Source organism: Pelophylax lessonae, assembly GCF_965119305.1.
Source record: "Pelophylax lessonae genome assembly, chromosome: 9".
NCBI lineage: Eukaryota > Metazoa > Chordata > Amphibia > Anura > Ranidae > Pelophylax > Pelophylax lessonae.
In genome coordinates, this window is record NC_138776.1 from 160,367,673 (window position 1) to 160,391,381 (window position 23,709).

At 40.1% G+C, this 23,709-nt stretch overlaps 2 protein-coding genes across 4 annotated transcripts in view; one reads left to right on the forward strand and one right to left on the reverse strand.

Moving 5' to 3' along the window:
• Positions 1-6,709, forward strand: part of LOC309563553 (uncharacterized protein C10orf105) — a 59,784-nt gene extending 53,075 nt beyond the window's left edge. For both annotated transcript variants that reach the window (XM_082268015.1, XM_082268014.1), the window contains exon 3: positions 6,137-6,709. In XM_082268015.1, the coding sequence (XP_082124141.1) occupies positions 6,142-6,573 (432 nt within the window). In that variant the 5' untranslated portion in view covers positions 6,137-6,141 and the 3' untranslated portion in view covers positions 6,574-6,709. The remainder of the gene's footprint in view (positions 1-6,136) is intronic.
• The window catches only part of CDH23 (cadherin related 23), a 1,628,602-nt gene that overhangs the window by 471,610 nt on the left and 1,133,283 nt on the right, over positions 1-23,709 (reverse strand). For both annotated transcript variants that reach the window (XM_082268007.1, XM_082268006.1), the window contains exons 26-27: positions 19,870-19,983; positions 19,436-19,584 (exon numbers count right to left, since the gene is read on the reverse strand). In XM_082268007.1, coding sequence (XP_082124133.1) covers positions 19,436-19,584; positions 19,870-19,983 — 263 coding nt within the window. The remainder of the gene's footprint in view (positions 1-19,435; positions 19,585-19,869; positions 19,984-23,709) is intronic.

Sequence of the window (23,709 nt, forward strand, 5' to 3'; positions counted from 1 at the left end):
GGAGCCAAATGGTAGCTCCGTGTCTGAATGGATACACTGAGCTGCAGCTTGGCTCGGGTGTCCCATAGCAAGCTGCTTGCTGTGGGGCACCTCGACAGGAGGAAGGGGCCAGGAGCAGCAAAAAAAGACCCGAGAGGAGGGGGATCTGGGCTGCTCTGTACAAAACCATCGAACAGAGGAGGTAAGTATAATATGTTTGTTTATTTTATAGAAAAAAAACAAGACTTTACAATCACTTTAACAACCGATGACTCATCAGCTCATCAGATGAATGTAAACAAAAGAATAAAAATGCAGGAAAAAAAACAGCATGGGGTCCCCCCCAATCCATGCCAGGCCCTTATTGGCTATGCAGCCCAGCAGGCCAGGAAAGGAAGGGGACCCGAGTGAGCACCCCCCGAAGGGTGAGAGGGGGCAGCCGTTGATGCAAAGTTGGGCCGTGGGGGAGTTTTAAGGTACGGAGATCCTACTCAGCATGCTAGGGCCTATACCCAAAAGGGAGAAGGTCTCCATCAGATATTCCACTTTATCAAAGGATTTTTCAGCATCAATGGAAAGTAGAAGGGTGAACCGGGAAGATCTACGTACATGTGAGATTAAGGATAACATACGTAAAGAGTTATCACAAGCTTCTCTACCAGGTACGAAATTTGTTTGGTCTCGGGAGACCCATTGCAGGCTTAGAGGGAGAAGTCTGGATGCAAGAACCTTAGCATACAACTTCACGTCTATATCCAGAAGGGAAATCAGTCTGTAGCTCCCTCATAGACTAGGGTGTTTACCCGGTTTGGGAAGTATTTTAATGTGTGCATGTAGCTTTTCTGGTCTTAAGGCATCATCTTATGAGATTGTGTTTGTATATGCTGTCAGACGGGGTAGCAGCATGTCTTGAAACACTTGGTAATAAGCTACTGCTAAGCCTTATGGTTACGGAAGTGGAAATCTGACTTTTTAGTGCCTTAAGAGAAGAAAGAGGGAGTTAAGGTAGATTAGCTTGTAGTAGATAATCTTGAAATATTGGGCGACGGAATTTACATCGTCAGTAACTTTATGAGCATGATAGAGCTGTTGGTAAAAGGAGCGAAATTCACTAGCGATGGCTTTGGTTTCGTATACAAGGGAATCTGAGAGTGTCTTCATTTTAGCTATAAATGAAGCAGATTTATTTCTGTTGTAGTGATCGTGCTTAGTATCGGGGTATGTCATCCTACTCTTTTGTTCAGTATAAATCTAGAGAGTGGTAGATGGCGCATGGGTAGATGAGACACAAAAGCCAGAAGCAGCCGTCTAGACGATGGAATATGTGGCATGAACAGCAAACAAATTGCCGCAGATGCAGGCTCAAATAAAAGGCAGCTCGCACGAGATAGAAGGAATCTCTAAACAGCATGAAAACAAAAGACAAGAGAGCGCCACTCTAAGTGTAATATGTAAAACTTTCCAGGGTTTATTTAGACAATTGGCAACTTACAGGAGATGAATCAATAACATGCATGTCAGTCCCTGCCAGGGGTCAGATAGATACATCCACGGACAGAGGCATACAAGCTAACCCCGGATGAGGCAGGGAGCCTACAGTTCAGCATCCCATAGACCAGGAGACATGAGCCACTGAGTTCCTTGTCGGATGTGATGCACTGAGGGTGGGGAAAGGGGCGTGGCTAACGCGTTTCAGAGCCGTCCACGGCTCGTTTCTCAAAGCCCTAAGAATAACACCTTTATGAACTTTTTCAGCTGTTTTATTGTACCTTATATCCCAACACAGGGATACTACATAGAACCTGTGCACCTTAATGTTTTTGCACTTTAATGTTTTCTTTGAGCGCTGCAACATTTGTATATATTAGTGCAAATTAAATGCTAAAATTTACCATGAAGGGAAACATTTTTTTTTGTATGTATATATATATATATATATATAGGAAATATATGTATATATATATATTGGGAACAGCCAGCACACTGATTGTGCAGGTGGGTCTGTGCCTTTTAGTAAAGACAGGACCAGGGTTCTGGGCTCCACCCTCCCAAGGTGTCCTGGCAAGCATGGGAGAAGTGTGCATGTCTGCACGGTGCAGTCTGACAGAGCAGATGGAGAACCCAAACCTGTGGGCTTGAGCAGCAAGGAAGCTTTAAAAGAAGAATGTCAATAGGGGTACAGAGTGTGTACCAAACAGGGACTCTGTTACAGGGTCAAAGGACCGATGTCAAAGCCTGAGCAGCAGTGCTGACCAGAGAGCTAGGTGGCTTGGTATTATTCGCTTATTATCTCTTTACTGCTGTGTAAAGTTGAAACCCCTTCGTGGGAATCCTGGATGGACTGTCTTTCCCTTTTCTTTAATAAAAGTGGGCCAACAAGCCCTTGAACGGCACAACTAAACTGGCGTGGACTTAGCTCACTGTTAAGCTCTACATTTAAGCTAAAATAATCCCCAAATATCACTTTGAGTAGCCACTGTAATACTTTTTGGTTATATACACCATTACAACAAGTTAAAGAGGCTCTTCAGTCATTTTTTCATCTTTCCATCTATTAAACCTCTGCCCTTGTTGTTTTAACTTCGGATAGTAAAACATTTTTTTTTTCTGCCAGTAAATACCTTATACAGCCCACTTCCTGTTTCTTGTCTGGTAAAAAGCCTAGGCTAATGACATCATGCACAGCTCTCACTCTTATGAGAGTTTGCTAGCAAGGGAGGGATTAGTCATGGGAAAGCCAAGGAGACCTGGAGGGGGCTGGATGAGGGCTGAGATAATAGGAGATTGCAGAGATCCATGAGTATTCATAAAGGGATTAGAAATGTGCAGGGAAGCATATATGTGGTCATATATGGTCACACACTCTAATATTTTGTTGGCTTTGATGACGGCATGCATTTGTTGTGGCATTGTTTTGATAAGCTTCTGCAATGTCATAAGATTTATTTCCATCCAGTGTTGTAATAATTTTTCACCAAGATCTAGTATTGATGATGGGAGAGTCGGACCACTGTGCAAAGCCTTCTCCAGACACATCCCAAAGATTCTCAATGGGGTTTAATTCTGGACTCTGCGGTGGCCAATCCATGTGTGAAAATTATGTCTCATGCTCCCTGAACCACTCTTTCACAATTTGAGCCCAAAGAATCCTGGCATTGTCATCTTGGAATATGCCGTGCCATCAGGGAAGAAAAAATCCATTGATGGAAAACCTGGTCATTCAGTATATTCAGGTACTACCTCATTCTTTGGGCACATGCAGTAACTATCCAATAGGATAGTTACTGCATGCTTAGTTTAGTTAGTTGCTTAGTTAATTCCAGGTGGTGATTTTTTTTTTTTTGCTTGGCAGTGTAAAATAATATGCAAAGTGGTTGGAGGGAAGCTTCAGAATGGCAAATATGTTTTATTCTAAATGATGAGAGAAAACTGCAGTTTCTTTTTAAACTGGGATAGGAACATGAAAAATAAATAAAAATGATTAAAAAAATTATAAAAAAATATTTAGTCCGGTTTTCTTTAGTTTCCACAATATAAACATAGACAACAGCACAGAATTGTGCCAAAAATGGCACTTTCAACCACTCTAGTAGGCTATACATTTGCAAAAAAAGAAAAAAAAAAAAAAAAACATTTCATGATGGATTTAGTAAAGGAGTTTGGATTACCAAACATCCGGAGAGAATTGGTCAGTAGGTAGTTCTGCCTTTAAATAAAGATTACTGTAAAAAATTGTTTGTTGCAAAAGATAAAGTAGTTTCTGAACAATTGAAAAAAAAAAATACCGCATTCGTTATTTAACGCTAAATTCTTAGTGAATTGAGCTTTCACAACTGATTTATCGCATGCGTTATTTTACTGCATTTTATTTGCCATTATTTAACTCTTAGTGAATTGACCCCTCTGTCACATATTACAAGCTCAGAGATTGCTCCTCCAATGTTGGATATTTTGAAATTAGGACAGCCAGACTATTTGACCTGATTTTTAAAAAATGGCTTCATAGTACTTTTTCTATTAATTTTTAGGTGAAGATTTTTAGATTATGGAGGTTTGTTTAGCTAGCTACGTCTTTTTTCCACTGACTTGATTTTCAGCCTTGTAGGTGTCTGGTGTTCATCTCAAGACTCAAGCTACTGACCTGAAATAATGTTTCTCCTGAAAAAGCTGTTATTACAAAAAACAAAGGCCTGTTAGAATGTCATAACATACATATATACTGCACATATATATGGATTATATACAGTATCTCACAAAAGTGAGTACGCCCCTCACATTTTTGTAAATATTTTATTATATCTTTTAATGGGACAACACTGAAAAAATGACACTTTGCTACAATGTAAAGTAGTGAGTGTACAGCTTGTATAACAGTGTAAATTTCTGTCCCCTCAAAATAACTCAACACAAAGCCATTAATGTCTAAACCGCTAATAACAAAAGTGAGTACACCCCTAAATGAAAATGTCCACATTGGGCCCAAAGTGTCAATATTTTGTGGGGCCCCCATTATTTTCTAGCACTGCCTTAACCCTCTTGGGCATGGAGTGCACCAGAGCTTCACAGGTTGCCACTGGTGACTACATCACGGAGCTGGTGGATGTTAGAGACTTTGCGCTCCTCCACCTTCCTTTTGAGGATGGCCCACAGATGCTAAGTAGAGTTTAGGTCTGGAGACATGCTTGGCTAGTCCGTTACCTTTAGCCTCAGCTTCTTTAGCAAGGCAGTGATCATCTTGGGGTTGTGTTTGGTGCCTTTATCATGTTGGAATACCCAGTGCCTGAAGGGAGGGGATCATGTCACGGTACATGTTGGCATTCATGGTTCGCCAAATGAACTGTAGCTCCCCAGTGCTGGCCCCAGACCATGACACTTCCACCACCATGCTTGACTGTAGGCGAGACACACTAGTCTCTGTAATCCTCGCCTGGTTGCCGTCACACACGTTTGATACCATCTGAACCAAATAAGTTTATCTTGGTCCCATCAGGCCAGGTTCCAGTAATTCCATGTTCTTAGTCTGCTTGTCTTCAGCAAACTGTTTGCGGGCTTTCTTGTGCATCATCTATAGAAGAGGCTTCCATCTGGGACGACAGCCATGCAGACCAATTTGATGCAGTGTGCGGCATATGGTCTGAGCACTGACAGGTTTCCCCTTAAACCTCTCCAGCAATGCTGGCAGCACTCAAATCTATTTCCCAAAGACAACCTCCAGATATGACGCTGAGCATGTGCACTCAACTTGTTTGGTCGACCGTGGCGAGGCCCAGTCTGAGTGGAACTTGTCCTGTTAAACCACTGTATGGTCTTGGCCACCGTGCTGCAGCTCAGTTTCAGGGTCTTGGTAATCTTCTTATAGCCTAGGCCATCTTTATGTAGAGCAACAATTCTTTTTTTCAGATCCTCAGAGAGTTCTTTGCCATGAGGTGCCATATTGAACTTCCAGTGACCAGTATGAGAGAATGGGAGCGATAACACCAAATTTAACACTTCTTCTCCCCATTCACACCTGAGACCTTGTAACACTAACGAGTCACATGACACCGGGGAGGGAAAACGGCTAATTGGGCCCGATTTGGACATTTTCATTTAGGTGTGTACTCACTTTTGTTGCCAGCAGTTTAGACATTAATGGCTGTGTGTTGAGTTATTTAGAGGGGACAGCACATTTACACTGTTATACAAGCTGTACACTCACTACTTTACATTGTAGCAAAGTGTCATTTCTTCACTGTTGTCACATTAAAAGATATAATAAAATATTTACCAAAATGTGAGGGGTGTACTCACTTTTATGAGATACTGTACATACCTCAAGTAACCCCTTTGCTGAAAGCAGCTATTTATTGTAGAAAAACATCCAGAAACAAAGTGCCAGAAACAAATTGTTGTTTCTGGAAAATATCCAGAAACAAAGTGCCACATCTTCATACCGTGTATTTGGTGATGGCAGTAATCCACTGTGGTTAGAAAAGGATAAACACTCACTACAGATTCTGTAACTTGATTATTAATACTTAGGCATAGGAATGCTTTGCTGGGGGGTATTGGAAAATGGTATATTATATTTATGTTATAGAATTTTTCAATAAAGAGAATAAACATAAAGAAGATACATGTTGGAGTTGTAATAATATATTACTTCCTTTTTTAACAGGAAAGATGACTGCTGAAACTGAAGAGACATTCAACAATGAAACGCTAGAGGGCACTACTTTCTTTCAACAGTTTAACACCACCACAGAGAGTATTTCCACAAATACCACCAGTATCCCTTTGGATTTTACAGATCCCCTGCCTATTATCATATCACTTGCATGCATTTTCCTCTTGCTGGCAACCTGCCTCATATTTGTTACACTTTGTAAGCCAGCAGCCCTAGACCAGTCACTATATGGACCACGGGAATTCATGCCTTATCACGTGGAAGATACCAGTGAACCACAGCTCAGACTGTGGAAGAGGCTTGGCTCACTCAGGCAATCAATCAACAGTTTCAGACGCAGTCGGCCAATATCTCAGTGCCAAAGGACTACCCCAAGACGAGCACAAGCCAACCAAGATTGGTCTTTCATGGAGTCCACCAAAATGTGACTTGCCATTTTAACAGTGCACTTTTTTTTTTGTATGCGCTAAAACAGAGCAAAGGATTTTTGGTATTTGCTACCTAATACAATGAGGCATTTTTCACAAATTAATCTTAGTTTTCTGCTTTTGTAGTGCTTACAGGTTGTTGGTACAGGGTACACATTTTCCTAGTGTAACATGACTAGCACTGCTGATTGGTGCTGTCAATAAAGAAGATCACAGTTATTTTTAATTACATAACAGCAGGGCTCCCTAGCTAGAAATGTGCCCCAGGTAATGATAGGGGTAGTATGCGAAAGCTTTAGAATTATTTATATTATTTTTTTTTTTATACTGCAAATGTAGCGACAGGCTAAGCACATTTCTCCTAACATTATAAAGATTTAAAGCATATCTATTGCAACTTGATTTTGGTAATTGTAGTCTATATTTAGGTTTGCAAGTTATTGCAACTTGATAACTTTTTAAAGTAAAGGGAAATCTCCTCTTAGTTGCCACCAGACCAAGACTTCCCACTCAAAAGTTTTCTCACGTCTCCTGTTTCAGTGGCAACTGGAAGTTGCAATTGCTTTTTTTTCCTGGAGACAAATTGAAAAAAGACAAACAGCGATAAAAACCTGATAGAGGTTCTAACCACTTCCTATGCTAGCATTTTTTGTGGGGATACAATTGTGAGGGGTTGGAAGTTCTGTCAGGTTCGTATTGCTTTGTCCTTGTTAGAGAGTTTTACTTTCTCTATTCGTAGTGTGACCATTGCAAAAAAAAGGGAAAGTCTTACATTTTGAGTTTTTGCCATAGCAGAAATCGAGGAAGATCTTCTGATGGGTACAATTATTTTGAGGACAATTATCTAAGAGGAGATTTCACTCAGTTTATAGACATTTGCTGCTGTGTCTACAGGACAATAAGAGAAGAAAAGTTTCTCCAAGATGACATACATCGCAAAAAACTGTCAGGAGTTTTACCATTCTCTACTTTATCAAAAATGAGAAAAAAATTGTCTTTAGATATATTTTAACTTTTTCTCACAGCAGCTTGGTAGTGTGTGATTAAGAATAATATTTGTATCTGTCTAAGAAAAGGGAATGCTCCTTTCGTGATGCACGTGACCGAGGAAAGGTTCCTACTTTCTTGTCCACGTCAAACCTGGTGTGGTGAAAGGCGCCCTCTCAACATGACTTTATTTAAATTTTAGGTTTAAGATGCAGTATGCATGCTTTTGAAAGCCTAGTACACATTAGTAGTTTTTTCATTCAACTAAGCAGGGCTGAAAATAACTGACAATTAACTATTTGATGTTAGTACAGCAATCTCCTCTGCTGTTCTATTGTGTTCTGACAGGAGGGCTGCCCCAGCCCCCTTCACCAGAACACTCCGGCCAGAGCTCTCAGCCATTTGTTCACAGCAGTGATTGGGAGCTGATTGGCAGACCTTTTTCGGTCATGCCCCTTTGGCAGAGGCCAGCCAAATGGCCGGCTTCTGTTAGACCAACTGCAAACACACAGGCCAAATGTTGGCTGGTTTCCATTGAACCTGCCAATGGCGCCCAACATTCAGCTTGTGTGTACTAGGCTTAAGGCTAACCATACACTTATAGATTTTCAAACAAATGTTCATAAAAACATTTTTTCCAAATATTCTCATCCATATATTTAAAACATATTTTGAAAGTACATCAAAATTTCATTTGTTTTTAGTATTCAAATGTAGAATGAATGTAACTTCCCAGCAAAAAAAACACATTCAATGTTAAAAAAAAAAATGTGTATTTCCTCTAGTGCATATTCAGGAAAAGTGTATCCATGTGAACACAGACTTTTGTTTTAAATGAAAAAAGGAGAAATGACAGACTACAAAAGCTAGTCAGTTTGGTATTTTTGTTTTTAATCAACTAAAGATAAAGATTTGCCTGACAGCAGTAGCTGTCTGGATATTTTTCTGCCCAAGTGCCTAGAGATGCATCAATTCATTATCTAACTCTGCCTTAAAGGTGTACTATGGAAATGTGAAGAGTTGGAACACTCTAGAGAACTGCACTAAACACATACATTGCACAAAGGAAACAAGGCAGCTGTACATGCAAATAATGTGTGTGTGCAGCACTAAAACATAACAATGGTATCAAATAAACACTGTGTGCTGTGCTTGTGAACTAGTTGAACAGTCGAAATGTGCATAAAAGTCCATAATCCAGAGATTATAGTAAAGTGTCCATCATGCATTCAGAGTGTCAAAACACTCACCAGATATGATATCAAAAATTGCAGTGAGAGTTAATACACCATGAGTGAATAGTGATCTTGAAAATATGCTCCTCCACCACCATATGGATGCACTCACCAGAAATCGCATATGAATGAGTCTGAACAGCAATCCAAACGAAAGCTGGAAAGCCGGCCTGGTCTGCAGTACCACCCCTTAGGTCGCCGTGCACAGGGTATGCTGTAAAAATGCTCACCAAACGGAGCCTGAAATACTTTATGCCTTGACTGGTCACCTAGTTCTCCCATAGAAATGTAGCCATGAAGTATCAGTAAGTCGTCTGAGACATAACTTCAGCCCATGGCTTCATTTCGATGGGAGAACTAGGTGACCAGTCAAGGCATAAAGTATTTCTGGCTCTGTTTGGTGAGCATTTATACAGCATACCCTGTGCACGGCGACCTAAGGGGTGGTCCTGCAGACCAGGCCGGCTTTCCAGCTTTCGTTTGGACTGTTGTTCAGGCTCGTTTATATGCGATTTCTGGTGAGTGCATCCATATGGTGGTAGAGGAGCACATTTTCAAGATCACTATTCACTCATGGTGTATTAACTCTCATTACCATTTTTGATATCATATCTGGTGAGTGTTTTGACACTCTGAATGCACGATGGACACTTTACTATAATCTCTGGATTATTGGATTTTGGACTTTTATGCACATTTGGACTGTTAACATAGTTCACAAGCACAGCGCACAGTATTTGTTTTATACCATTGTTATTGTTTTAGCACTGCACACACATTTTTTGCATTATTGAAGGTTATATATTCTCTTTTTTGTGCCAGCGGCTGAGGCCTATAGCGCTCACTTAACACATGTTTAAGGCAGCTATACATAATGCTATATTAAAGCTGGTTTTATTTTGTAGATTTACAGTAATTACAAGAGTTTTTTTTTTTTTTTTTTAATAAAAGATAAAACCTTGGTATGAATATGCAAGAAACTGCTTTAGCTAAATATGTAATGAATGAGTGCTGTTAGGTCACTTCTAAGTGGATAACTACCATGGTCATATACTCGCACTGTAAACTAATAATTACAATGGCAAAGGGCCACCATCTGTAACAGCTCCTTAATTACCTGCATACATAAAATGTAGCCTTACCACAGCTGATAAATTTACTGATGACTGAACATTCCTGGATTTTGTTTTACATAATATTTCACACTTGCAGACACTAGAATGCAGACTTAACTTATCACATGATGGCTAATGCAGGCCATTCATAGGTCGAATTCTGAATGAAATTTCTTTCAAAAATCAGAAATTTCATGTGTCCGATGGTGCCACCATTGATTTTGAAATTCGACCAACCAAGCCTTAAATTTCACCTCATGTTGCTACAAAAAAATACATTTTGTGGCAGGGAATCTTTCCAGTTCGCAGCATTTTTTTTCCGATTATATTTCTTGCACAATTCTCCCATCATTGATTAAAAATTTGTTCGTTTTATAAAAAATTTACAACATGCCCGATCACTCAAATTTAAAGGCTGCATGAAAATCGGCCATTGCTGCGGCCCACTAATGGTGCAAAATTTGAATGAAAATTGTGAGTTGCGATTTTCGAAAGGAAATTCTTTTGGAATTTGACCCATGTATGGCCAGCTTTATAGTATGCTAGCTTCAAACACAGTACATTGGACTTAGCTACCAGAACAGCAGAAGGTATCACAGACATTACTGATCACTTTAGTCACTACATCTGTCATCACACAGCCACAACTTCATAGTTCATTTTTGGATCACTGATTCTGCATTCAGATACATTGCAATCAGAAATGTACAATGTGGCCTTACAGTGTGTAAGGGGAAAATTTGTTTGCAAAATTTCATAATTTTATTTTCATTCCCCACGCGCAGTGAGGAAGAATTAAAAGGCAGAATCAGACTAATTGCTCTAGGTCACAGATATATATATATATATATACCACAGGGGGTGAATTTGACCATTTCTGCCTTTTAGACCATTTCTACTTTTTAAAGTAAGCTCGCAATATCAATCTGATGTTTTGATAAATAAAAAAATTGCATTTAACCCAGTGTATATATTGTTTACTTCAAAATAGAAGGCATTGATTGGAGACCATATACAGAGATAGGGGGGTACTGGCAATAAATACACTTATGGGACATGGTTCTGTAAAGCAGTGTTAATTTCGCCGACTAAAAACTACTAAAACGTTTTCGTCGACTAAATTAACACAATTTTAGTCGACTAAAATACGACTAAAACGAAAACAATTCAGATGACTAAAATACGACTAAAACTAAAATGGCATTTTAGTCATAAGACTATAACTGGCCATTTCTATATCGGCAACACAATTCCATCCAGAGCATGTAATAATAGCACATTAACGTTTAAACATGTATTGCACCACCGCAAGTAAGGAGCATCTACTAAGCTGAAAACTAAACAATTAAGAAAAAGGCTTTTCTTATATGTTTCCCTAATATTTAATGTTGGTAATATATTCAGGTAATATGTGCAATGACATTACAGCCAATGGAGTTTACAGCAGTGTTAATTTTGTCAACGAAAACGTTTTCGTCACCGCTTTCGTCACAGGCATTTTTCAACTGACGAAACGAGACGCAAAGTATAGCACATTTTCGTCAAATGACGACAACTATGACGAAAATCAAATCCGTTTTTCGTTAACAAACGAAAACGAAACGAGAATGTGAGGCAGGGACGTTTACCCAACTTCTGGTTTTCACGGAGCTCCACCTGTGTGGCGTCTGGCGTGGCGTGCCCCGTGATGTCCGACGGGAGGAGTGGACTACTACAAGAGAGTCGACTCGAGACCAGTCACCTGACCTCACCAGAGCACTGCAGCTGCAGCACTACAGCCAGACGCGCCAGGCCCAACTCATCACACGGCACTGGCACCCGGCCACCACCACATCCAGAGCAGAGCACCCACTGTGAGTTAACAGCCAGGCCAGCTATTACTGCCTCTCTGAGTCCCCTCAGACCACTCACCAGTCACCACTGGCATCCGATTCCGCTATCCATCCAGGACTGTGTGCGTGCATATAGGCCGCTGAGGCCCGCCCGGCCCATCCTGTTCAACAACTTCAGTTCAGAGTGAGACCAGAGACCACCCTTAAAACTGAGACCCCCATCCAGCACTGCACTGACTGCAGGCAGCAGCATTACAGGCCTCCTCTCTGACCTGACCATGACCATTTAAATGATTAAAATGAGTTTTAGTCAACTAAAATGTAGGATGTTTTAGTCGACTAAAATGTAAGATGTTTTTAGTCGACTAAAATGTAAGATGTTTTTAGTCGACTAAAATATACTGGAGTTTTAGTCGACTTAATACGACTAAAACTAAAACACTTGCAGAAGACTAAAATGGGACTAAAACTAAAATGCCATTTTAGTCCTAAGACTAAGACTAAGACTAAAACGAAATTTAAATTTGCTGCCAAAATTAACACTGCTGTAAAGATGGCATTGCCCCAAGTAACAAAACTGTCCTTTCCTGAGATACATTCATATATATAAGGGATGTAGATAAAGAGGTACAGCCTATGTGGGAGGATTTGCTTCATCATTTTTTATTACCTGAGACAAGTCAGTGGGCTAATTTAAAGGTTTACTACCACTTTGACCACGTACTGTCTGGCCACTGGACTTGCAGCTGCTTTCTCAGTCCTTTTAATACCAGATTTCTTTTTAGGCTCCTCTATGCAGCTAAGCTCTGAAAAAGTCTCACGCATGTGTCATCCCCATATTTGGGAGAAGTAGCAGAATGTGTTTTGGAGTGTAATTCTGCCTATGCTGTGTTTGAAATATACCTTACTGACAACTTTGTGTGAAAAAATACATTTTTATTTTCTTTCTGTAATTTCTAAAAACTTGTGGAAAAAAAGAAATCTTCAAAAGAAACACTATGCCTGTTAGAAAATACCTCAGGGTGTCTGTTTTCCCAAATGTGGCATTTTTGTGCGCGTTTTTTCTTTCCTAGAACTCCAGGGCTTTTAAACTTATAATAGATAATCAATAACTTAGATGCAAATTTTACACCGCTTAAAAGACTTAAAGGTGCTTTTTGGCTGCAAAAAAAGTCTCATACATATGGCATCCCCATATTTAGGAAGAGTAGAAAAATGTGTGTTGGGGTTTAATTGTAATTATGCCTATGCTATGTGTGGGAAATAACTTCTTAAAATACAACTTTACAAAAAAAAAAGTTCTACTTACTTCATTTCCAAAAAAGTGGCAACATTACCTAAATTATTTAAAGGCAAACTCCCCATGCATCTTAGTAAATACTTCGGAGAGTCTACTTTTCTAAAAGGGATACTTTTTGTGGTATTTGTGCTGTCCTGGCATTTTTGGGCCTCAAGACATGAAATAGGGAGTCAGAACAGCAAGAGTGATACATTTCATATACTGTATATACATTGTATATGTACTAAATTGTCAAAAGTATTGTGACACCTGCCTTTACACACACATGAACTTTAATGGCATTCCAGTCTTAGTCCATAGGGTTCAATATTGAGTTGGCCCACCCTGCAGCTATAACAGCTTCAACTCTTCTGGGAAGGCTATCCACAAGGTTTAGGAATGTGTCTATGGGAATGTTTGACCATTATGCTAGAGCTGCATTTGTGATATCAGGCACTGATGTTGAAGAGAAGATTTGTCTCACAGTCTGTGCTTTAATTCATCCTAAAGGTGTTCTATTGGGTTGAGGTCAGGACTTTGTGCAGGCCAGTCAAGTTCCTCCACCCCAAACTTTCTCATCCATGTCTTTATGGATCTTGTGGACAGCCTTCCCAGAATAGTTGAAGCTGTTATAGCTGCAAAGGGTGGGCCAACTCAATATTGAACCCTATGGACTAAGACTGGGATGCCATTAAAGTTCATGTGCGTGTAAAGGCAGGCGTCCCAATACTTTTGGTAATATACTGTATGTAGCTCTACCTCTGTAGTAGGTGCTGGTATTAGCTAATTCTTCCCCAACAGTAGAGAGGCTGTCAGTCCACACACAATCGGACTCCAATGAAACAGTGTAGGGGATATCTTTTTGTGATTTATTGCTTGTATAACTTAAAGTGGTTGTTAAGCTACTTGCATGACTTTGTATAATCATCTTTGTTTTCTAAGCCTGTGTACCTATGTCTATGTGTTTAAAAAACAAAAAGCTGTATATACCAGATTTCAGTGTGCTGCTCGCCGATCACATGACCGTCCAAGCTCTCTCCTCTCCCCGTCTGACAGCTGCAGGGGGCGGGGGCCGAGATTTCCCTGCTAACGTCACTCGGGAGGAGAGGAGCAGAGAGAGAGAGCGAGAGGGCCGGCTAGTAAAGTGATCGCCGCGCAGCACACTGAAATCAGGTATATACGGCGTTTTTTTTAAAATAAAACACGAGACAGTGGTACACAGGCTTAGGAAACAAAGATGATTATTTAACACATTAACTGGTTTTTCAGCAGGAGGAAGGGCAGGCGAGCCATGACACGGAGCTGACAGGCAGGGAGGGGAGGGGGAGGAGAACAGAGAAGGACACAGAAGAACAGAGAGCAGGGCTGCGAAAGATGGAGGCATGTACACTGACCAGGGCTGAGCAGCCATGATACGCTGTGGTCAGTTTACATGGGAGGGCAGAACCAGGCAGGATCAACCAGGTTTTTTAGGTGATGCAGGGGGCCAAATTACACAGCACAAGCACTGTACTGTATAACATGCTTTAAGGCACAGGTGTCAAACACAAGGCCCGCGGGCCGAATCCGGCCCTCCGGGCCATTTTATGTGGCCCTCGCACCTCTTCTGTAGCTGCAGGAGAGCTCCAGTCCTCCTCCAGATCTTATACTTTCTGCTTTCCAGCAATGCCTCCAGCTTCTTCCAAGCAGCACCACAAGCTAAGGAAGGTGCACTGTGATGTAAGGTAGGGTGGGGGACTCAACTTTTGATGGTGGAGAGGCTCTTGACGTCTTATGTAAGGGTAGGGGATGCTCTTGACATCTAGTCTTACAGATACAACCGGCCCTTTTGAGGGCAATCATAATGCTGATGCGGCCCGCGATTAAATTAGAGTTTGACACCCCTGCTTTAAGGGAACAGGATAAATTTTTTTTTTTTTTTTTTTTAAGGGTAGCAAATGCTTTAAGGCTCTATTCACACCTGAGCGTATCGTTTTCAGGATTTTTTTGGGCTTTTTTCAGGCGTTTTTTTCTGGCATTTTTTTCTGGCGTTTTTTTGCAGGTGTTTGGAGGCAGGCATTGACATCTAGCAGAAACGCTTGTAATCTGTTAAAAAAGAAGCTCATGTACTTTTTGGAGCTTGAGGCGTTTTGCTTCATGTGACAAAACGCTCAGATTTAAACAGGGGCCATTGAAATCAATGGGATTCTGCTTGTTGGGCGTTTTGAGACTTCAGAGATGAGCGTTTTATAAGCTGAAATACACTCAGGTGTGAACAGGACCTAACAGTGAGATGGGTTTGGGCATGGGATTAGCACACAGCAGTTAGAGGACAATCTTCTCCTTAGGTAACCGTGATTAAAGAACAGTCTATTCCCTCACAGCTGGAGACCAAGGGGCATCTGGTTACCCTGCGCTGATGCACAACTGCCGGTACCCATCCTAGCTTCCAGAACACTACATAGTCACAGAGATCAATTACTCACAAGTCCTCTGGACAGCTGCCACCTCCCAGCTTCCTATGAAACCACTGTGACCTCTAGAACAGCTACAAAGTCCATAGGCTGCCAGAAGGTAACAGCCCCTTAGGCTCTGGAACCTTCCCAGGGAGAAGGAACCTGCTCTCCAGTGTCTCAGGCTATTTATCACCATTCTAGCCTCCTTCTGGACACTCCTCCCCAGGGATTGGAACACCTGAGCAGAGCGAGCCAAGCAAATACGGCTCCCTTGATTACAGAAGAAGGTAAAGCTAAATTTACATAACATCCTCCTCTTTAATAATTGGCACTTTTTTATATGTAGGAGGAACGGGTACCTGGTTTGCCCCCCCCCCCTCCTTCCCCCACAGCCTTCTGGGACATGTCCCAGGTCCTAGAAGACTATGGGACCATTCAACATGTACAGCGAGGCTCACACATGTGCAGTGGGAAGCCGGCTATGAAGCTGCAAGGCTTCACTGCCAGTATCCCTTAGTTAAGATGCCTTGAATTGAAGATTGAAGAATCAGCTCAGATGAGGTCAGCGCTGGATCCCTGGACAGGTGGATAGACTTATATTAAAAGTCAGTGGCTACAGTAGTTGTAGCCGCTGACTTTAAATTGTTGGGGGGGGGGAGACTGGAGCTTCTCTGTAAGCTATAAAAAACATATCTTCTGTAAAAGGTTTGGGGCACTAGTATTGCAAAGAAATTACCTAGAAAACTTAGAACACCAATATTAAATACTTACCAATCTAATGCTGACCAGATAGAGGACCATTGTTATGACAGGGCAACAAATATATCAGCATTGTTTGTATATATGGACAATTTATAGAGGACTACAATCAATTAAAATTTTAGTAGGAAAAAAAACATTTTAAATAAAATTTGGACAGAAAAGCTAGAGAATTTCCTATGTTGAAAGACAAATTTATTTTAAAATCTGGCTGTTATTAAAGGCCTTAATTTCTCTGTGAAGGTGTTCAAAGTTATAAAAACAACACATGGTCTAAAATCTCTATAAAACTATATGATAAAATGTAATTCTGAAATTCTGAAAAGTTTTTACAGGGTGCACAAAATAGTTTGTAGAAGTGGCAGATATCAGATCCTTTGTTATATTAGTGCTAATGCCCCTTATTTTGGAATTTAACATATTTAACCACTTCTCCCTGGGTGGACGTCATATGACGTCCGTAAACTTTGCGGGGGTGTACCGGGATGATGCTTCTAGCTAGAGGCATCATCCCGGTACCGTGGTTTAGAGCCGACGGTTGGCTTTCCGTCGGTACCGACTGATGCGGCTCGGGAGCCGCTCGATCGTTACCCGGGGGGGCGGGAGGGGACGTCCCCCCCTCCCACCGCCTTCCGTGGCTTTGCTCGGGGCTCCCGTCCCACCGGGAGCCCCGAGCACCCAGCCGGCACGTCCGCCGGCTGTATGGAGTCCCGATCAATGCCGGAAATGGCTTCGATCGGGTCTCCGATGACGTAACCCGGAGGCGGCGTCCATGAGGTCACTTCCGGGTTAGTGTGCTGCGAAAAGGCGACAAATTTGAAAAACGGCTGTATGCAAAAACGCTGTTTTCGGTGTTTTGCATACAGGGAAGTGTATTGGAGGGGTCTAGGGTCTTTTAGACCCTCGATCCCTCCATAAAGTGTACCTGTCACTGCATATTGCTGTCACAAGGGTTGTTTACATTGCTTGTGACAGCAATAAAAGTGATCAGATTTTTTTTATTTTAAAAAAACTGTAATAAAGTAAAAAAAATAAATAAAATAAATGGGAAAAAAAAAAAAATTAGCCGCCCCCGTCACCGTTAGCTCGCGCAAAAAAAAAAAACGTATACGAAGTCGAACCACAAATTAAATCGCTGTTCAAACCACACATGTGAGGTATCGCCGCGATCACCAGAGCGTGAGCAATAATTTAAATAAAAGAGCTACACTCTAACTCTAAACTGGCAACCGTTAAATAAATTTAAAGCGTCGCCTATTGAGATCTCTATTGACCTTAGTTTGTCGCCATCCCACGGGGGGGGGGGGGGGGGGGCGCAATTTTAAACCGTAACATGTTGGGTATCTATTTACTCGGCGTTACATCGTCTTTCACAATATACAAAAAAAATGGGCTAACTTTACTGTTTAGTATTTTTTAAATGCAGTGAAATGTGATTTTTCAAAATTTTTCCAAAAAAATGGCGTTTTAAAGACCGCTGCGCAAATACCGCGTGACAAAAAATATTGCAATGACCGCCATTTTATTCTCCAGAGTCTTTGCTAAAAAAATATATATAATGTTTGGGGGTTCTAAGTAGTTTTCTAGGAAAAAATACTGGTTTTAACTTGTAAACAAAAAGTGTCCGAAATAGGCCTGGTGGGTAAGTGGTTAAAAAACGCAGGTATATTTCTCTTAGAAAGATATAAATTATGTGATTTTATGATAGATCCTCATTGTATGTCACACATCACCTCAATTGGCATTTGGTAAGGAAAGTCATTGCTGCAAATTTACAAACAAAAATAATAAGTACCCCATAATAGTAGATGGTAATTGCCACAAAAATGTACAACTTTGAGCAAACAAACAATGCACATTATATTGAACCTTTGTCAATCTCTAAAACAGAAAAATAAAACTTCAGATTTTCATAGAACTGTTGTGTTACACATCGAACACAAACCTGCTTGTAAGAGGGTTCACGAATGATAGAGGACAGGAGTGAAAACTTTTTTATATTTTTATATTACCTACTAGACATGTGCAAAATAGAAAAATGTATTTTGTTTTTGTTTCGGATAGATTTGTTATGTTACTAGTTTTGTTTAGTTGATTAATTTCAGAATTCTCAGAATTTGTTTTGTGTCATTTAGTTTCCATTAAATTTAGTTTCGTTTATGAGTTTTTTTAATGAATTCCAAATTTGCTGAACGTTTCGAATCGGTCGAAAAATGATTGACCAAAATCCATTCAAGCATGCCCCCCCATCCCAAAGCACCTTGTCCCCATGTTGGTGGGCGCAAGAGCTTTTTCCCCACAACCCTGGGCTGTGGTTGTGGAGGTCTTCGGGTGGGGGCTTATCGCAATGTGGAAGCCCCCTTTAACAAAAGAGCCCCCATAGCATAATAGCATAAGCCCCCTTTAGCAAGGGAGCACCCAGATCCCATGCCACCCCCCCCCCCCCATGAAAGAGCATGGGATACATTGTTTTTTCCCAGTATTTTCTATTCCCGGGATTTCAGCTGTCTGTGGGGAAGCCCGCTGACAGCTGATGAGTCATCGGTTGTTAAGGACGCAGTGGTTGGCTGCCCGCTGCTTAAAAACCAGCTATTTTTCACACAGAATTCAAGTTGGTCGATCATTTTTTGACCAATCCAAATTAGAATCTTTCTGAAAATTTGGAATTCATTAAAAAAAGAATAAACAAAACAAATTTTAACAAATGTCAACTAAATTTGTTACTATTTTATTTGGAGATTCGGACCGAAACAAATTGCGCGTGTCTATTACCTACTATGTTACTTGTGATATTACTGTAAACATCAGAAATAGTACCAAAAATGATTGGCTCTCTATACTACATAGCAAAGCCCTTTACTTTTTCCTAAACAAATATTTCAAACTATTTTTTAACTACTGGTTCATCATTAAAGGTAATATGTCAGGCATAGTATATATAACTCCAAAGTAGCTCAGAGGCACTCACATGTCTTGAAATAGAGATAGTACAAAACTGAAACAATGACTGGGTCGATGTTTCAATGGATCCCTACTTATCTTCCTCAAGACCTGTAAGTGCCTGTGAACTACTTTTAAATTGTGTGAAGATTACCTTGGTGAAACACGCCCGGGCATTTACCCTAGAAATAGATTGCGGTGGCTACACATGGTACTATACAGATATATCCCCCACCCATACTGTTTAAGGCCCATCAAAGCAATGTAATTCCACACCTACATTCACAATGCTGCTGGATTCTGGAATATTTTCAGGAACAGTTGCCTCATAGCTACTCTTCAGGAAGATTGGTCTGTTATCATTAATGTCCAATACTGTCACCAGGACAGTGGCTGTTCCGGTTTTCCTATTTCCAGCTGGTCCATTGTCTGTGAAGCACATGAATCAAATTAAACTCATGAACGTAGATTTAACATGCATCTTTACAGTAATATCGGCATGGAAATTGCCTTAAAAATGTAATGGCTGCTAAAGTGAGTCATTGTGGGACACAGTGAGTCAATTACCTTGACTAACCGCTAATGGTTTAAAAGATTTACTCTTTTTCTATTGACTTACATATTTAAAGTTCTTTAAAATATTGTTACGTGTATTTTAGTTTAAGTGGACATAAAGCAAGAGAGAATATATGACATTTATTTGAACTTCCTTACCAATAGCTTCCAGCACTAGGCTGTAGAAAGCCATAGTTTCCCTATCAAGCCCCACAACTGTTCTCAGGACACCATCACGATAACCAACCATAAACTTCCCATCTTGGTTCCCACCTAGAAGAAAACAAATATTATTTTTCTTACACATGTATATAAATTTCACATACATTTTAAGTTTCATTTGCCTAAAGAGGAATAAATAGTTCACATTTGGCATCCTTTTTTATATATTATAAAGTAGCAGCTGCTCTCGAAGTCACACATAGCGTGACAAAAAAGCTAAGCCGTATTGCCAGATTGACAGCAAAGTGTTAATAGACTTGAAACAAGTCCTAGGGATATATGGTGTTTAGAAAAAAACTGTGACAAGATAAATAGGAGGCTGCCATTACTTTCCTCTAAAAATGCTAATTTCCTCGCAGTCATTCTTGATCCTCCAACTTCAATATTTTCTGAGTCACTGACCTGGAACATGCATGCAGCCAATGAAGTGTGAGTAAATTCAGAACTCCATTTTTACATACTGTACGTGTTACAGGTCAAGGACTCTGAATAAATCAAAAGCTAAGCTCAAGTCAGCTTAAATAATGAAATGAGGGTACCCCCTACCAATATATGCAGAATTTAATGGTAATGTAGTCTAGGGAAGCTCTAATAGTTAGGATTACTTATTTTACTCAATGGTCCACAGATTTCCCCCCACCAGTTCATGTAGTAACAATGGAAAACATGAAACTGCTTTTCTTCTCTGGTCGAACCACCTCCCATTTCGTGGATGTGATCATGTACAATACAGAACCAGTGATTACCACTTGTCCACTATATTGTTGAGAGTCTGTCCACATTCCAGGGCAGGAGAGAAAACTAGAGTGTGGCTGCCACATGACCTTGCAATAAGTACACCTATCTAACAGATCACCTTTAGTCTATGAGAGGAAGTAAGGGGGGCACCCACATTTCATTTTTTCTAAGCTGACCGGAGTTTAGCTTTGAGCAAGCTCAGCAAGACAGCCAGGCAACTAGTTTTTAGAAGGTGAGGCATCCTTCATGTTTCTCTTAACCTCTTCCGGACCGCCCACTGCCTTTTTACTGTGGCAGTGTGGCCTTCCACTCGGCCACTTTTGTGTGATTTTGTGTCTGGGGGGTCTAAAAGGTGTACCTGTGAAGTTTCAGCTCTGTAGCATATCCAGAACCAGAAAAAAAAAAGGATTGTTTGTATTAGAAAACTTTCAGCTTGTGTATAGTGGTACTGTGCACAAGTTCTGATGTTTTGCCTGCCTCCAAAAACTCCCAAAAAATGCCAGCAAAAACACACCTGGGCATTTTTTTTTTTTTTTTGACGCTAGCGTTTTTTTGGCATTTTTTGGGGTTCTTTTGAGGCAGGCAAAACATCTGAACTTGTGTATAGTGGTATATATACACACAAAATTATATGTATATAGACACCTAGCCATATATAGGTGTGATAGTAGCAGAAATATATTACTGTAAATGATTTCATTAGCGCAAGCATATATTTCTGCTACTATCACACCTATATATGTCTAGGTGTGTATATAAATATATGTATGTGTGTATATACACCACTATACACAAGTTCAGATGTTTTGCCTGCCTCAAAAGAACCCCAAAAAATGCCAAAAAAAAACGCTAGCGTCAAAAAAAAAAATGCCCAGGTGTGTTTTTGCTGGCATTTTTTGGGGGTTTTTGGAGGCAGGCAAAACATCAGAACTTGTGCACAGTACCACTATACACAAGTTCAGATGTTTTTCCTGACTGCAAAGAACCCAAAAAAATGCCTGCTATTAAACCGGCAAGGTGTTACAGCAGCGAAGCCATACTCCTGTGCTGAAAGTTTTCTAATACAAACGACCTTTTTTTTCTGGTTCTGGACATGCTACAGAGCTGAAACTTCACATGTACACTTTTAGACCCCCCAGATACTAAATCCAAAGTAAAAATCAAAACATCTCTTTTTTTTTTTTTTTTTTTAATTTTTCAATAATTGGCTTTTTTATCAAAAATGACAATTTTTAAGAACTTTTTTTGTGTGATTAATAGTTAATGGGGCATGACCCAGAACCCTAGGCACTTTTTAGGGGCATTTATTGGGTTTTATGGCTTAAAAAATTGTGTTTTTTGATTACCGAAGTTCGGGTCCCATTGATTTCAATGGGGTTCTGAAATCCGGGCCGAACTTTTGGGAAGTTTGGATGTTCTGGCCAAACCGAACTTTTCAAAAGTTCGATCATCCCTATTCGTTAGATCAACTTTTGTTGAATAGGGATGCTGGATAATTTTTCTTGATCACGATTGGCTACAGTCGCTGGTCAGTGTATTCTACAATGTCCCAGCAGGGAGGATTTCTTCATCCACTGCACTTGTGTAGAAGGGGGAATTCACAGTGTTTTTTCTGATCAGCCTACTGGCTGATCAAAAACTTACAATTTTTAAGAACTTTTTTTTTGTGTGATTTTGTGTCTGGGGGGTCTAAAAGGTGTACCTGTGAAGTTTCAGCTCTGTAGCATGTCCAGAACCAGAAAAAAAGATCATATAGGTGTTAAAGGAGGGTTCCACATCCCTGTTCTACTGAAAAATTATCTTTTTTTTTTTCATGGTTCTGGACATGCTACAGAGCTGAAACTTCACATGCACATCTTTTAGACCCCACAGATACTAAATTCAAAATAAAAAAAAATCTCTCTCTTTTTTTTTTTTTTTTTTTTTCAATAATTGGCTTTTTTATCAAAAAATGACAATTTTTAAGAACTTTTTTTTGTGTGATTAATAGTTAATGGGGCATGACCCAGAACCCTAGGAACTTTTTAGGGGCATTTATTGGGTTTTAGGGCTTAAAAATTGTGTTTTTTGATTACCGAAGTTCGGGTCCCATTGATTTCAATGGGGTTCTGAAATCCGGGCCGAACTTTCGGGAAGTTCGGATGTTCTGGCTGAACCAAACTTTTCAAAAGTTCGATCATCCCTATTCATTAGATCAACTTTTGTTGAATAGGGATGTTGGATAATTTTTCTTGATCACGATTGGCTACAGTCGCTGGTCAGTGTATTTACAATGTCCCAGCAGGGAGGATTTCTTCATCCACTGCACTTGTGTAGAAGGGGGAATTCACAGTGTTTTTTCTGATCAGCCTACTGGCTGATCAAAAACTGATTAAGCATATATGGCCAGCTTTAAATTTAGGACAGAGTGGGGGAGGGTTGGAACCTATATCAGGCTTTTATTGGTGTCTGTGTCAAACGTGGGGAAATTTCACATCACCTAAAGTATAACTAAAAGCACAACTTTTTTTGGGGTCTTGGATAGAGTGGAGAGGGATTAGAACCTCTGTCTGTTTATATTGCTGTCTGTACCCCCATTAAGGAGATACACCCTCTCTATCTATCCTGTTTACCATTATCATTAAAAGTGAAAGTAAAGAAAGTGAAAGTAAAGAAAACCCCAAATTTTGGGTTGTACTGTACCCAGAAATAGTAATAGAGGAGAAATATTCTAATTGGGACAAAAAAAGGTTTTTCCTTTAGTTCTACTTTAAGCCGGAAACCTTTCAAATGGTTGGACTCCATGTCAGGTTTTATAACTATCTGTGTCTGCACTGAAATATTTACACATATTTCCTTTATTGGTGACCCTTGGCAATTGAGGCAAGAAATGAATTAAAATCTCCACAATAAAATTACAGACAGCAATAACGTCCTGACAGAGTTACTAACCATTGTCTACCCAATTCAAATTTATTTCCCACCCTATTCAAATCTATTTCTACCCAATTCAAATATATTTTCAACAAATTCATAAAAGTATTTGATGCAATTTTCCAT